This window comes from Microtus ochrogaster, chromosome 4 (genome assembly GCF_000317375.1).
Source record: "Microtus ochrogaster isolate Prairie Vole_2 chromosome 4, MicOch1.0, whole genome shotgun sequence".
NCBI classification, from domain to species: domain Eukaryota; kingdom Metazoa; phylum Chordata; class Mammalia; order Rodentia; family Cricetidae; genus Microtus; species Microtus ochrogaster.
The window spans coordinates 5,975,871-5,991,710 of NC_022011.1; the positions used below are offsets into that span (position 1 = coordinate 5,975,871).

At 52.1% G+C, this 15,840-nt stretch overlaps 1 protein-coding gene across 5 annotated transcripts; it reads left to right on the plus strand.

Annotated features, from left to right (window-relative positions):
• Positions 1-2,083: 2,083 nt before the first annotated feature.
• On the plus strand, positions 2,084-10,416 carry Cdh16 (cadherin 16). 5 transcript variants are annotated; one of them, XM_026778796.1, is made up of 17 exons: positions 2,084-2,128; positions 2,383-2,469; positions 3,080-3,235; positions 3,306-3,444; positions 3,761-3,919; positions 5,210-5,406; positions 5,939-6,061; positions 6,240-6,390; positions 6,565-6,792; positions 6,878-6,954; positions 7,029-7,217; positions 7,299-7,540; positions 8,031-8,180; positions 8,756-8,931; positions 9,071-9,178; positions 9,492-9,608; positions 10,319-10,416. In XM_026778796.1, the coding sequence occupies exons 1-17, from the start codon at positions 2,084-2,086 to the stop codon at positions 10,414-10,416; spliced, it is 2,442 nt and encodes an 813-aa protein (XP_026634597.1). The 5 variants fall into 5 exon arrangements, with proteins under 5 accessions (XP_026634597.1, XP_005345579.1, XP_026634598.1 ...); XM_005345522.1 differs by having other exon boundaries at positions 8,031-8,164; positions 8,689-8,931; XM_026778797.1 differs by having other exon boundaries at positions 8,031-8,164; positions 8,806-8,931.
• The last annotated feature ends 5,424 nt before the right edge of the window (positions 10,417-15,840 follow it).

Genomic DNA, 15,840 nt, shown 5'->3' on the forward strand with positions numbered 1-15,840 from the left:
GTGCGTGTGTACAATGTGTATATGCTCAAAGAAGTTCTGGGAGCTGGTTAATAAGCACCTGATCTTCATGAGACCCTCTTCAACAATCCCACATATAGCTTTAATCCAGACTGGGTGCCTCAGTGACCCCAAAGTAGATACCCTGCTTGTCCTGGCCCAGTTTCCATCCCAAGAAGCCAACCAGATGCACTGTGAGAAGTTCTCAGGGTCTTCTTACCCTCTCCCCTCATCCAAGACTTCCAGAAAACAAATCTTCTGCTGGATCTCCTTTGTGGACCTCATTGGAGAGGTGTGGAGGCCCTGGTTCGCCCTGCAACCCCCTCAAAGACACCTGAGCTGGCTCAGTCTTCTCTTTTCTGCTTGGAGGTATGAGAGAGTGCAGTGCCTTGCCCTTGTCAGTGTTCAGGAGCCAATGTGAGGCTTGGGAAGCTTCAGGGGACCTCACAAGCTTCTGTTTCCATCTCCCTGAAGCATGGTCAGGAACTCCTAACACCCACTTGGGGTCATCTGCCCTTTGGGTTACACTTCCAGCCCCTTCCTTAATGTCACAAGCCACTTAAGAATACTTGGGGGCAGGACAAGGTCAGATGTCCTTCCCAGAGGGACTCCCAGGCTAATAAATGGGAGACAAGCTGGTGTCTTCTGTGCATAGTAGAGGCAGTTCATGGTGTGGAATGTGGAGGTGGTTCTAATCCAGCCTATTAGCATAAGACAGTGGTTCTCAACCTGGGTAGTGACCCCTTTCACAGGGGTCGCATATCAGATATCCTGCATGTCAGATATTTATTATGATTCATAACAGTAGCAAAATTACAGTTATAATGTAGCAACAAAAATAATTTTATGGTGGGGGGGGTCACAACAACGTGAGGAACTGTATAAGTGTCGCAGAATTAGGAAAGTTGAGGCTTTCTTGGAGAAGGGGTTATTGGTGCTTTTTGCTAAAGTATGAGTAGGTACTTACTACCCTGACGAAGGGTGGGAAGAGCATTCCAGGCATAGGGAACGGTATGTGTGGAGATCTAGCTACAGATGCATTGCACAGAGGAGAAATGGGACCAGGTCTAAAGTCACACACACACACAAAAAGTTGTGTCCAAGCCCAGAGGGCGAAGAAGTGCTCACTGAGCTGTGTCAAGGTGGGCGTGACAGACAGAGATCTGCCCACCTCCCAGGGCTGGCAGTCACGGATCCTGAGCAGTCCTACCTTTCCAAAGTCAATAAGTAACTCGGAGTTGGGGGGGGGGACTAGGCGGGGCCAGGCCCGCTGCTGTGGGCCCAGTGGCATTTTCCACTCCTGACCGCCTACCTGCCCAAGTGTCCACTCTGCCCGGCCCCACCTAGCCCAACCTGCCGGAGCTCCCTGAAGAAAGATCTCTCACTCTCTCCTGGCAGCTGGACCAAGGAAGAGGCCTTGGGCATCAGTAGGTGAGGGGCTGGGAGCTCTCGGGTGGGCAGACTTGAGCTTGGGAGTGGGGCTGCCCTATCCTTCAGACATCTGGGTAAGAGTTCCCAGGGATCCGTCTTGCGGAGGAGAGTTGATAATGTTACACATTCTTAGCCACGCGCCAAGGTCTGCAAAACGCAAAATGAGGACAGAGTTCTTGCCCTAAGGGCATTCTGTGTCTGGAGGGTGGTGGTGGGAAACAGGATAATCTCCAGAATGAATCCTCTTGTGGTCAAGTCCTCCATGACCTTGAGCAGGACCTGCCATTCGGGCCTTACCTGAAACCTGGAATTGCTGGAAGTGACAGTCACCTGTCCAGCTTCTAATTTCTGTGATTTGGTGGAGTACTAAATAATCGGCACTTTGGGAGCTGTTGCGGGGCGGGAGTCCTATAGCAGGAAGGAGAAGGGGGGTTGGAGATAAAAACTTCTGTGGTCCTCTTTGTGACAGGATGATTGGGCCTAGGGGCCTCATTTGGTCTGACCAAGAAGCTGAATAATTGCAACAGGCCTCTGGAGGGGGAATGGGAGACTAGGCTATAGTGAGAGCCCTCTGGTCATGTATACAGAATAGAACCCTTCTCCTTGACCCTCTGGGCTGATTCTCACTTCCATGTCCCTCAGACCCACCTGGACCATGATCTCTGCCCGCCTGTGGCTGCTTTGCCTCGCTGTTATTCAGGTGAGCTGGGCCCAGAATTGTCCTCCAGCATTCAACCTTGGGGGTTAGCACCCTTGTCCCCAATCCCACCCGGACTCATCATCCTAGCCACAAAAGTAGTGTGGGAGTCAGGAGTTCAGAGTCAGAGCTGTGGGCCTGCTGCGAAAGCAGGAAGCATAAAACTGGGGGGTGGATGGACTAAGATCTAGTAGGCTGCGGGGGGGGGGGGCAGCAATTCCCTCTTCCTACCAGAACAAGGAGAGAATTTCCCATAGGCTTTCACCACCGAGGCCCAGCCTGCAGAGCTGCACGCGGAAGTCCCTGAAAACTATGGTGGAAACTTCCCTTTCTACATAATCAAGGTGAGCCTGAGAGCATGGTACTGTCCCATTACCCCAATATCATGTTTCTCCCACCTCTAGGGTCTGTTCTCTTGGCTGCTTTGGTTCTCCTTTGAGTCCAGCTTTTTAGACAATGAGTGGGTTGATTCTAGCCTAGGCCATTTCATGAAACCTTGTCTAAAAAGGAAAAGAGATATTGGTGAAAAGGTCCCGCTTTAGGCAGAGGGTGTCAGGGAGCATGAAGAGCATCAGGTACTAAAGGAAAAGCTCTCGACTGAAGCTTTGGTTACTGGATTTGAGATTCCAGGCAATCGCCAGCTCCTTCTGAGACTCAGTTTCCCCATATTTAAAAGGGGGCCTATAGGTAGAGGTGTTAGCCTCTAAGCCAGTACTTCTCAACCTTCCTAATGCTGAGACTCTTTAATGCAGTTCCTCATGTTGTGGTGACCCCATCCATAAAATTATTTCATTTCTACTTCATAGCTGTGATTTTGCTACTGTTATGAATTGTAGTGTAGATATGCAGGATATCTAATATGCAACCCCTAAGGGAGCCACTACCCACAGGTTGAGAACCCCCGAGAGTCTAGCCCATACTCCTACTTCTTTTGATTCTGTTCTATCCTACCAGCTACCGTTACCCCTCGGGAGGGATAAAGGTCAGATTGTCCTATCAGGGGACTCAAGCACAGATGCTCAAGACCCCTTTGCTGTGGATCCTGAGTCTGGCTTTCTGGTGGCAACAAAGGCCCTGGACAGGGAGGAAAAGGCAGAGTACCGACTGCAGGTATGACAGAGTGGGGTATAGGGGCAAGCCGGCAAGACAGGGCTGGGGACTAACTACCCTTTCTGGCCAGGTCACCTTGGAGTCTGAGGATGGACAAGTCTTGTGGGGTCCACAGCCCGTGACTGTGCATGTGAAAGATGAGAATGACCAGGTACCCCAATTCTCCCAGGCCATCTACAGAGCTCGGCTAAGCCAGGGCACCAGGCCTGGTGAGTGACAAGGGCAACCAACGTGTGGTGACGTCAGGTAGACACTGATGGGACACCAGACGGTAAAGAGACAGTTACCGTCGGCACATCAGCAGGGTTCAAACCCTCCTCCAAGTTTGTCCCATTCTGTACTCTCCAACCCCATCAACAGTCCCATCTGCCTTGGGTCTCAGTTAGTTCATCTGGGAAATGGGATAACAACGGGTTTGCCTCCAGAATACAAGGGTAAACATAGGAGGAAGCTCTGAGAAGACAGAGGGGAGGTACAGGAGACTCCCTGTCCCTACCACCCCTTACAGTACATCCCCGCCCCTAGGGATCCCCTTTCTCTTCCTTGAGGCTTCTGATGGGGATGCACCGGGCACAGTCAACTCAGACCTTCGATTCCACATCCTGAATCAGTCCCCAGTTCAACCTTTCCCAGATATGTTCCAGCTGGACCCTCGACTCGGAGCTCTGGCCCTCAGTCCCAGGGGTAAGAATGACCTGGGTTTGATGGGGGAGAGAGCCATGGAATGATGGAGAAGGTGCCTCTAAGCCATAAGTGATGGATGGGTTGGAGCTGAGATGACAGGGCATTCTAGGCAGAGGCCAAGGCTAAGCTGTGCATGGGGAGTTTAGACATGGGACAGATGGAGACCAGATAGGAATGGGTGAAGGAGCTGTAGCAAGATCCCTCAGGGATGACAGCACAATAGATCACTTCTGCAAGTTAGATCAGACGTTCAATTTACATAGATGAACAAGTGACTCACACCTTAACCCAGTCAGCCACCTTTTCTCTCGTCCAGTCCCTAAATGACCTGTGGAGTCCATTTGTCCAACACTTGCTCATCCATATACTCTCGTTCCCAAATTCCCACACAGTCAACCATCCATTCCCTCTTCCTATCATCTACCTAACTGCCCTCCTCCCTACCCTGGTCATCCAGCTACCTCCCCAGTCCATCAACCTTTCACTGTGGAAGTGAAGTTGCAATCTGTCAGGTTGCTCACGATGGTGATAAGAGAGACGTCTCTGCGTTTGAGAGCACTGTCTGCTCTTGCAGAGGCCCTGAGATCAATTCTCGGCACCCATGTGCCATTTCACAACCTTCTATAACTCCAGCTCCTGGGAATTGGATGCCCTCTTCTGGCCTTTGCTGGAACTTGAATTCACACAGATACACATATACACATAAATAAATAATAAAAATAAATCTTTTTTTTAAGGACTAGCTCATCCCTTAACATTTTTCTTTCTTTTTATCTTTTTGAGTCTTTTAACAAATTTAATTGTGTGGAGCCAGGTAGTGGTGGCACACACCTTTAATCCCAGCACTTGAGAGGTAGAGGCAGCCGGATCTCTGTGAGTTTGAGGCCAACCTGATCTACAGAGTGAGTTCTAGGACAGAATCCAAAACTACAAAAAAAATTGTGTGCACACACACACACATACACACACAAGGGCGCACACGTGTAATGTATGTGGATGTTTTGCCTGCATATATGTCTATGAACCACATATAGCCTGGTGTCTACAGGAGAGGGCATCAGGTCCCTGGGAACTGTAGTTACAGACAGCTGTAAGTGGCCATATAGTGCTGGGAATCTAGCCTGGGTCCTCTGGAAGGGCAGCCGGTGCTCTTAACCACTGAACCCTCTCTCCAACCCCACATTATAATTGAACTCCTGTGATATACTTGCCTTCTTTTTGGTACCAGCTGAAGATGCTTTGGGCCTTGCTCCCTGGGTCCATGCTCAGCTGACCTTCTATCCCTTCTAGGAAGCACCAGCCTAGACCCTGCCCTTGAAGGGCCTTACCAGCTGTTGGTACAGGTCAAGGACATGGGTGACCAGGCCTCAGGCCACCAGGCCATCGCCACTGTGGAGATCTCCATAGTACAGAGCACCTGGATACCCCTAGGGCCTGTTCACCTAGCAGAGAATCTACAGGTTGCATACCCACACAACATTGCCCAGGTGAGAAGTGGCTATCAGTGGCTAAAGTAACCCCATAGCTAATATCGCTAGGCCTGAGTCACACGGTCACTTGGGAGGAGCTTGACCCCCATTTCTTCCTGAGATATATACTTCCGTCTAGAAAATGGGCAGTAAGGCCTGGGACCAAGCATTCAGCCCATCATGTGCTGTCCTCTAGTAGCTGTGATTCTGTGTTCTGACATCCCCAACTTGCCTAAGGCTTCCTCCAAGAAAACGGCTGCCAACTTTCGCTGCCATGGGGATTGTCGCCCAAGCCAGGAATGTCTCTGGCCTTTTCTAGGAATGCTTTGGGGTCAGGCCCAGACTGAGAAAGCAGAAAATAAAATAAGCTGGTCATTTGGGCACTTTGGAAAAGGTTCAGGCTTGAAGTAGGGTAAGGTTGTCACAAGTAGCTAGCCACGTGCTCTTAGGGTCCAGGCTCCTTGGCTGGGAATCAGTTGGGGGTAAAGACTGGCCTAGATGCTTCCTGCCTCTCAGACTGAAGTGTTTTCACTTTATGCCCTCCTCACAGGTCCACTGGGATGGAGGAGACGTACATTATCAACTGCAGAGTCAGCCTGCAGGACCCTTCAACGTGGATGCAGAAGGGAGAATCCATGTAACCACGGAGCTGGACCGAGAGGCCCAGGCTGAGGTGAGGTGAGAGGGAAACATGGGGCAGATTGGAGGGTGCTCTCTCACATCCCCCACAGATGCCGAGGCAATGAAGACAACCCAGAAGAGCTGGGATTAGTCACCAGAAGGGACTTCAATCCACTCCAGTCTGGAGCTACCCTTGGCCCTGATCTGAAGCTCTCCACTGCCCACCACAGTACCTGCTCCAAATACGAGCTCAGAATTCCCGGGGTGAGGACTTTGCAGAAGCCCTGGAGTTGCAGGTGGTGGTGATGGATGAGAATGACAACGCCCCTGTCTGCTCCCCACATGACCCAGCAATCAGCATCCCTGAGCTCAGCCCCCCAGGTGCGTTGGAAGCCTTGTCAGGAGGGAGGGAAGGGTAGAGCTCCTGGAAACCATGTTGCTTCTTTGGGGTGAGTCTAGCTTCAGAGTTCTATATCAAAGCCACACACACACACACACACACACACACACACACACACACAAGCTCAGGAAGTGGATGGGGGTGTTGTCTTTCAGGAACTGAAGTGATTACGCTGTCAGCAGAGGACATGGATGCCCCGGGATCACCCAATTCCCACGTTGTATATCGGTTGTTGAGCCCTGAGCCTGAGGAGGGGGCTGAAGAAAAAGCCTTCGAGTTAGATTCTACCACAGGCCGTGTAATGCTGGGAACTGCCCCACTCCACCCAGGCCAGGACATCCCGCTTCAGGTGCTGGCTGTTGACTTAGCAGGATCAGAGGGTGGTGAGTACCCTGAGGATGATGACCCGGGCCCCTTCCCCTCTGTGCTCCTACTGGGACCTCACCAGCAGTCCCTCCCCTGCATCAGGTCTCAGCAGCACATGTGAGGTGGTGGTCACCATCACAGATGTCAACAACCATGCCCCTGAGTTCATCACTTCCCAGGTAAGCTGACATAAAGCTATGGAGAGCATTAGGAGGGTGCTGGTGGTATTTACCAGGCATATCCATCTCTCCAGATTGGACCTGTAAGTCTTCCTGAAGATGTGAAGCCGGGGGTTCTGGTGGCCACCCTTACGGCCACTGATGCTGACCTTGAGCCTGCCTTCCGCTTTATGGACTTTGCCATTGAAGAAGGAGACCCGAAAGGGATCTTTGACCTGGCCTGGGAGCCAGACTCTGATCATGTCCAGCTTAGACTCCGAAAGGTTAGGATGTAGAGAGTGGGGAAGGGTCACAAGTGTGCCGTGGCCTGACCCACACAGTGACCCAGAACTCACTGGTTCCAGAACCTCAGCTATGAGGCAGCTCCTCTTCACAAGGTGGTAGTGGTAGTGCGGAACGTCGAGGAACTGGTGGGCCCAGCCCCAGGCCCTGGAGCCACAGCCACAGTGACTATATTGGTGGAAAGGGTGATACCGCCCCTCAAGCTGGACAAGGAGAGCTATGAGACCAGCATCCCAGTGAGCACCCCAGCTGGATCCCTCCTGCTGACCATTCATCTCTCAGAGCCCACTAGCAGAGCCCACAGGTGAGCCTCTTACCTAGCCTGGACTTCCCCTGCTTGAGAAACTCATTTTGTGGATGGCCTAGAATATTCCTCCAACTTTGACTAATTCCAAGGTTCTGACTCCTGGAGGGTCACGGCTGGATGAAGTAGGCAGGCATGAAGGAAGTGTTTAGGCCCCAGGGGAGCTCTAATTACTCCTCCTTAAGGGAGCAGCCGCAGACTGAAGCTGTGCCTGGGTCTAAGCCCTCCAGACTCCTTGGCAGGATGCTCTAAAACAAGCAGGACTCTGCCCTGCTCCCGGGTCCTAATAATCCTTCCCTACCTACACCTTAAACTCCCCATCACCAACGAATTCTGAAACTGGCCAACTGGGCTCAGAGCGCCGCTGTTGCCCCTGCATCCCAGAAAGGATACAGGATTTGAGTAGGCCACATCATTCTGGGAGTTCCTGGGCAGGAACCTGTGTGCTGTTCCAGCGCCTCTCCAAACACACATCTTCTTTGGGCCCCAGGTTCTCCCTGGTCAATGACTCAGAGGGCTGGCTCTGCATCAAGGAGGGCTCTGGGGAGGTGCACACAGCCCGGTCCCTGCGGGGTGCCAAGCCCGGGGATACCTACACAGTGCTCATGGAGGCCCAAGACACAGGTATGATCCAGCAACAGTGGCATGTCCTCAGAGGAGCGCAGCTCCACATGGAAACTTTATAGGAAAACCACCACCCTTCAAGTCTGCCATTCAGAATTTCCCTTGGGCTTCTGAGGGTGTCAACTCCAGGGGCAGACAAGACAATGAGTATTTGACAAGGGAGGTGAGAGGAGGGCCGGAGCTGTGTCTGAGGCAAGAATGCTGGGAGATGGGGCAGGCGTGGGAAACTGCGGACGACACTCCAATGAGATAAACATCCGGTCCTGGGAGGACCTGTCAGGAAGGATACTTCAGGAATTCCATGGAAGTTAGAAGAGATGCTCTCCCCCAGGTCAGGTCATGTCTGGGTGGTAGCATCAACAATGAGACAGATTTGGCATCGAGACAGTTGTTCGAATGGTGGAAGGATGAAGGACATGATGAGGAAGGAACTGATATAGGGGTGGGAAGAAGGGGTCGGGGGCAGGAGTGTGGAGAGACCAGCCCAAGTTCTCTACGGCTTACCCTCACCCCCAATAATGCAGATGAACCAGGGCTGAGCACTTCTGCCACCATCGTGGTCCATTTCCTGAAGGCCTCTCCCGTCCCAAGATTGGCTGTAGCCCCTGGGCCCAGCAGACACCTCTGTACACCCCGCCAAGACTACGGAGTGGTTGTCAGTGGGGCCAGTGAGGATCCTGACCAGGCCAACAGGCATGGTCCCTACAGCTTTGCCCTTGGTCCCAACCCCACCGTGCAGCGGGACTGGCGCCTCCAGCCTTTCAATGGTACATGTCTAGGGAAGGGAATGAGGCTGTGGAGGGGAGACTCACTTGGAAGTGAGATGGGTAGGGGGGGTTGTAGGGGAGCAGTTCCGATGGAGACTATCCAGGCTAGTAACCCTAATCATTTTCTGCAACCCAACAGATTCCCATGCCTACCTAACCTTGGCCTTGCATTGGGTAGAGCCAGGTGAATACATGGTACCTGTGGTTGTCCACCACGATGCCCAGATGTGGCAACTCCAGGTCCAAGGTGAGGCTGGGCCTTGAGTGCAGCCAAGATTGGCATCTTTAATTCCTGAGGGAGCCATCAGGGTACGGAGGAAAGAGCCTGGGTATACATCATACATGCTCACAGAGACAGCACAGGCCCACACACTTGCATATCTGTAGCTGGGCCCACATATCTGCGTACATCCTGCCACATACACAGAGGAGTATGCCCCTTCCCATGCACATACCTGCAGAGGTGTGCACGAAAACATCTCTTAGGCAGTTTTCCAGACAGGAGGTTCCAAGCCGCTGGGAGGCCTCTCTAACACTCTCATCTTTACTGCCCACCCCAGTGTTCGTGTGTCGCTGCAATCTGGACGGCCAATGCATGCGCAAGGTGGGCCGCATGAAGGGAATGCCTACGAAGCTGTCAGCAGTGGGTGTCCTCTTGGGTACCCTGGCAGCCATAGGTAATGGAGACTGGGGTTTTTCATGGGTGAGAGTGATGAATGGTTGGGGGCCAAGGTCTTCAACATTGTCCCTTGTCCCCCCAGTGTCCACAGATCTGGAAAGCGAATCCTCTAAGTCCCCTAGTCATTATGCACCACCCTTGGTATCAGCCATCCTGGGCACCCCAGGGAAAAGCATTTACTATAGCACATTGTCGTTCACTGCCATTGTGTGAGGTCCTACAGTGCACACATGATGGAATCCTTCCCACAGCCAGGGAGTTTGATCCTGCTGTCTCTCAACTTTGGTAATGACTCAGAAAGGCTAGGTGACTTGTCCAAGATTACACAGCCTGTGCAGAAAAGTCCAAGTTGCCCTCTCCATCCCCTTTGTTGTGTGATGGGTTCTTCACTGGTTCTTGTAGAAAGCTGTGAGGTGTGAATAGTTCCCTGGCTTTCCCATGAACCCCATCTGATCGGACTCCAGACAGAGAGAGCTTTTATCTTGAAAGAGTGTCTCACTCAGTTGTTGCCAGCTGGAACTCACTGTAGCCTAGACAGGCCATGACCGTATCATCTTCCTGTCTCAGCCTTCTGAGAAGGTGGCCTAGGGGAATGGAGACACTGTCTAGAAAATGTTATATAGAGAACCAATACCAATGACGGGGAGTTAAGAGGGGTACCCTTCTCCTCCCTGCTACGGGCTTACCCATTCTTCTTGGGCCCCTCAGGCTTCATCCTCATTCTTGTCTTCACCCACCTGGCCCTGGCAAGGAAGAAGGACCTGGATCAGCCAGCAGACAGTGTTCCCCTGAAGGCAGCAATGTGAGTGATCCAAGCAGCCCCAACTGGGAGGTCGGCCCCTCCTCCATCTGAGCTCACTGAGAAAGGACCCAGTGCCCAAGATACACTGGAGACCAAGACAGAGGAAAAGCTCTTTGTCTTCCTGGAGTGGAGGCACTGTCACCAGGCATGTCCCCAAAGCTTGAACACTGACTTTACAGGATGGCCATGGGAACACTCCAAATGGCAGCTCTTTTGTCCAATAATAAAGGCCCAGAGAGCCATGCTGGACCCTGTAAAAGATGATTACACTGCCCGTCTGTGTGAGCGTGTGTGGATGAGCACACCTGCCCCTCCGTGCCTGCCCTCCTCCTGCTATACAAAATAGGTCTGGAGGCTTGGTGGGGTCACTTGTGAAGAAGGACACAAGGGCATCATCTGGGCTGTTGGTAAGAACTTGGGGCCGGGTGGTGGTGGTGCACGCCTTTAATCCCAGCACTCGGGAGGCAGAGGCAGGAGGATCTCTGTGAGTTTGAGGCCAGCCTGATCTAGAAGAGCTAGTTCCAGGACAGGAACCAAAAGCCACAGAGAAACCCTGTCTCGAAAAATGAAAAAAAAAAAAAAAAAAAAGAACTTGGGGTCAATGCAAGTTGGGTCTCCAAGAGCCTACCAGCCGCAAGCCCTAGGGTGACTGTGCAGGTAAGGTGAAGGAATGTCTTTCCAGGAGTCTTTCCTGTGTGGTTAGGACATCGCTATGCTATGGGGGCACAGTCTTGTTAATCTGTGTCTTCCATTCATGTGTGAGCACACTCGGGGTCCTGTGCACGAGCCACCTATGCTCAGGATGGGCAGAGGTCCCTCAGCCTCTAGAGGAGTGTTGAGGACCCTTTGAGGTGGGGACAGAGAGCTAAAGCAGGGAATGGTTCCTTCTGTCCCAGCACAGGATCCACACCACTCTGGATTTCACCCCCAGGAGAACATGGGTCCTAGGCACCAAGAGTTGATGGTGATAAATCATGGGGAAGAGAGAACAGCATCAGTGGGGCCCAGCCCTATTTTTAGGAGATAATCTCTCTGCTGCTGGGCAGTGCTATGGGATAGGGGCCAAGTCCAGGCAAGAAAGACCAGGGCAGGCATCTTGGCTGACCTGCAGGGGAGCCTGAAGATGGACTCTGAGGCCATCCCCAATCACCCTGGACTCAGGAACAAACACCTCGCACACCTACACGGGTTATTCCACTGACCACCCCAGCGCAAGCAGGGCCTTCCCCGCCCTACTACTGCATTCCATTCTCTGCCTCCGCTCAGAAGTCTTCTGCATGCAAAGCGCCCTTCCGGAGGTAACATCTCCATCAGCCTGCTAGGGCTGGGTGAATTATTGGCTCCGTATTCAAGTAGATGATCTTGAAGATCAGAGAGGTTACACAACATATCTGGTAGTCTGGAGCCAGAGTACAAGAACCACCTTTGTGTCTGAGGTCTATGTGACCTCTGTAAAGGTGTCCTCAATCTTCTGGTCTCTGCTCCCTCAAGATCTCCCAGCAGTACCTTAGAGATCACCCAACCAGGTCCTTCTGGTAAAACTGAGAAAGTGGGCTAAAAAGAGGAGGGTGGGTTCATGCAGCATCCAAGTTGGAATCTTCATGCTCTCTGGCTCCGTGTTATGGATGGATATGAGCAGCTGGGTAGGTGAGTGTGCAGATGGATGGACGGGTGAATGAGTAGTTGGATGGATTAGTATATAGGTGGATGATGGATGACGGTTATTAGGTAGATGAGAAGCCAACGAAGGAAAGGATGAATGATGGGAACCCAGCGCAAATGGAAGCGTCTGTCCCAATTGGACAGCTTCTGCCTTGAATTTCCAGCATCAGGTAGAGGATGACCACTAATGTCAAAAGGCTCAGACTCCCTGAGCATCTGTAGACGCAAACTGTCCCGTTATGCATAGCTCCATTCTAGAGAAGAAGGTGAGGATCACATAGGATCACAGCATGCCTGACTCAAAGAAGGAGAAAAGCACATAGTGAGAGAGTTGGTGTGTACTTGGAAGGGTACATGTTAGTGAGGTCCTACACCATAGTAAGACAAGGTGTGGAGGTGGAGGTGAGTGTAGGGGTAAGGGTCATGCGGTCAGTGGTCCAGTATGAGCAGAAGGCCCCACCGTGCCTGCTTCGTCCTTGCTGTGTATTTCATAAGATTTCCTCATCTCTCTGAGCCTCTGTTTACTGGTTTATAAAACGAGGTTTCAGGGAGAACTACATTATATAACTGCAAAATGCATTTAGCACATAGCCAGGCACATTGTAGTGGTCATTGTGGCTTTCCCCAGATCAGTATCTGCAGCCCACAATCATATTCCCTGGAGGCATCTGAGGCCCAAGCTTTGGAGAAGTACGGAGAAGAGCCTGGATCCAGCACCCACGGGCACTGCTGGGTCCCTGCTGTGGGCTCACTCTGGTTCTGTGATGTGAGGGGTGTCACAGAATTCTGACTGGGCTGGGGAGGTAAGGGGTCTGCACAGCAGGGGGCCATGCTCCCAGCTCTCCCAGGCCCCTTCAGAGGCCAGATCAAAGGGACCCAGCTCTGAAGCTCGGGAGGCGGGCTTGAAAAGAATGTAAACACGGAGATATTTTTAAACTTTTTCCAGGCTCAGCGATAGAGCTTTTGAAGCTGGAGGCCCCCAAGGTCAGTCCAGATCTCACCCCCAAAGAATGAAACAATCTTAGGACTCCAGAGACCCACACACAGCTCCGTTGACCCCAGGGCTCTAGCTTAAGCCTCAGGGAAGAAGGTCTTTCCCGTGGTCTCATTTCCAAACCATCCTGCAGTAGCAGTAGACATTAGTTTGTACTTTGAAGACCCCAGAGGGAAGGCAGGACCCCAGCAATACAGCAGTGGCGGAGAGCCACTTGCAGGGCTGGTGTTGGGAAACCGAGCGTGGGACCCTTCGGTGGCCCTGCCACTCTATCAGGCACATGTTTATGTGAGCCTGTGAGTGCGTAAGCGTGGTGTGGTCTTCTCTGTGTGGTGTGGGAATGTGTATAAGTACGCAAGGAGCCCGTACACCATCCCTTCTCTTCCCTTAGCATCCGTGACTGCCTCCCTGTGAGTTAGTGGGTAACTTAGAAGGACAGAAGGCAGGCTGGAGGATAAAGGGGCAGGGTCATGAAAATGAGGTGATGGAGACGGCAAGAGACTGGTGTGGGACCAGGTTGCTGGTTTCCATGGTGAGTCAGGCTGAGAGAGTTATAGAGGCTAGTGATGAGAGGGCTTGGAGACTCAGAGGCCTTAATTACAATCAGGTGGCACAGTGATTCAGAAACGTGGGGGGAACAAGACTCCCTGAATCTGCCCCCTTCCCATGTCACAGCTACACTGACCATGGGGTCCATGACTACAGACTCTTCCCTCAGAGTAATGTGGTCCTTACATCCTTGCAGGAAGGCCGAAAGGAGACTCACGCAGAGGTAACAACACGGCATTCATCTTTACCCTATGACCATACTCCAGGAACAGCTTCGCATAGGACACAGGGATCCTAGCCCATCTGAATCCCCACTGGCTAGGGTCAGAGTTCTCAAGGGCATTCATAACCCAGGCAGAGCTGCTATTATCAGGGACCATAGCCTGAGGGAGAGGATCCAACTAGCTGTCACTCAGACTTCATAGAATGCTATGCCACTTTGTCCTGAGAGAGAGGAGCATCCAGCTCTAGATCACACTGCTCCGCTGTGGAGATTTGAAGCCCACAAGCAATGTGGCTTCCTTCTGGTCCTCCTCTAGAGCTGCAGGAGCTGAAGTTGAAGTTGGCACTTCACTATGTGTGGTAGACCTTGGGCACAGGGTAACAGGCAGCTGAGCGAGGTTGGCACTGAGGGCGAGGGGACCAAAGACTTCTCTAAGCTGTGATGCTCCCGTGTGTGCCCCCTCACCAGGCTGTGCTATTCTTATTCATTGGGTGATGGCAGTAGGGACAGAGATAGGGACCAGTGGGAGACAGTCATGAGCACAGGCCCCTTATCTGACACGTTCCCTGGAAACTTGGCAGGGGCAGCTGCTCTCTGAAGGCCCAGGCAGAGGGGGAGCAGGTAGTCACAGGATGGGTGGGGGTTGGGCTGTCTGCAGGCGCTGTCTCTCCTACAGCAAGGCAAGTTTCTCTCAGAACTGACGTGGGCTTTCCAATGGAATTTCTTTCCCTATGTCTTCACCTATACTCATTCAACACACACAGAGCACACCTCCATTGTTCTCATAGCAGAGTTTTGGCCTCTTCGGAGGGCAGTAGGTTTGCTAGCTCAGTGCGGACGCTGCCTCTAGAGTACAGCACCAGCCTGGGTGCCATAGCCCCAGCTGCTTCCTACCTGCGAGACCTTCCTTAAGAATGTCACTTGGTTTTGGGGTGGAGGCAAGCGTTGTTTATTTGTTGAGACAGGGTCTCATTGATTCCAGGCTGGCCTCAAGTTCTCAGAGAATGATAACCTTGAATTTCTAATCTTCCTGACTGTCTCGAGTGATGAGGCTACAGGTATGTGTTACCATGCCCAATTTATCCAGGGGTGGATATAGAGCCCAGGACTGCCTATATGTTGGGCAAACACTATACCAACAGAGGTACATCTGTTGAGCTTCACCTTCCTCAGCCCTTTTCTGGGTTACTATATGGATGACAAGGTCAAACAGTTGGGAAGGAAAGCTAAGCATGAAACTTGTATGGGTGTGCGTATGTGATCATTGGTGTGTGTGTGTGTGTGTGTGTGTGTGTGTGTGTGTGTGTGTGTCTGTACACGTACATAGGAGCTCATGTGGAGGGGCTAGGATGGAGGGAGGAAGTCATATGGGGCCCCCACCTTTGGAAACTCCCACCCATGGATTTTCCATTGGCACGTCGGCACCCTCTCCCCAAAAATAGGCCCTGCAAGCCGAGTGCAACAGTGCCCAGGCTGAGGGGCCTTTTTTTAGCTGCCCTCCGACTGTCAGCACTTGAACAGCTGCTATTTCCAGCCCCAACGCCTAGAGGAGCAGGGCCAAGTGGACTGCGGCTCACTCAGTTGGCCTGGCTGGCTCCCTGACGGTATCCCCAAGGGGCCAGTCCTGCTGTTGATACCCTGCACTGCAGCAAGGTGCTTGGGGGTAGAGGCCTCAGCATTCCCCTCCAGAGAGCTGCAGATATTGCAAAAAAAGTCAATCACATTTATGGAGTTCATCCCAAGGACCACGACCCATTCTCCACCCAGATAAGAACACCCACGGGGCTCGCTGAGATAGTATAAATGGAACCCTGACTCAACACAGGTGGACACCTTGTTGGCCTTAGAGGTGGTGGGGGGCAGCTACTACTATTGTTGTCACCATAGCTGCAGTCATTCTAGCGTTGTTGTTATGGTAACTCTCTAAGAATCAGGCTTTCTTTCAGTATTTTGTTTGTGAGATAGGATAGGCTTGTTCCCTCGGGGATTTTGAACGTTTA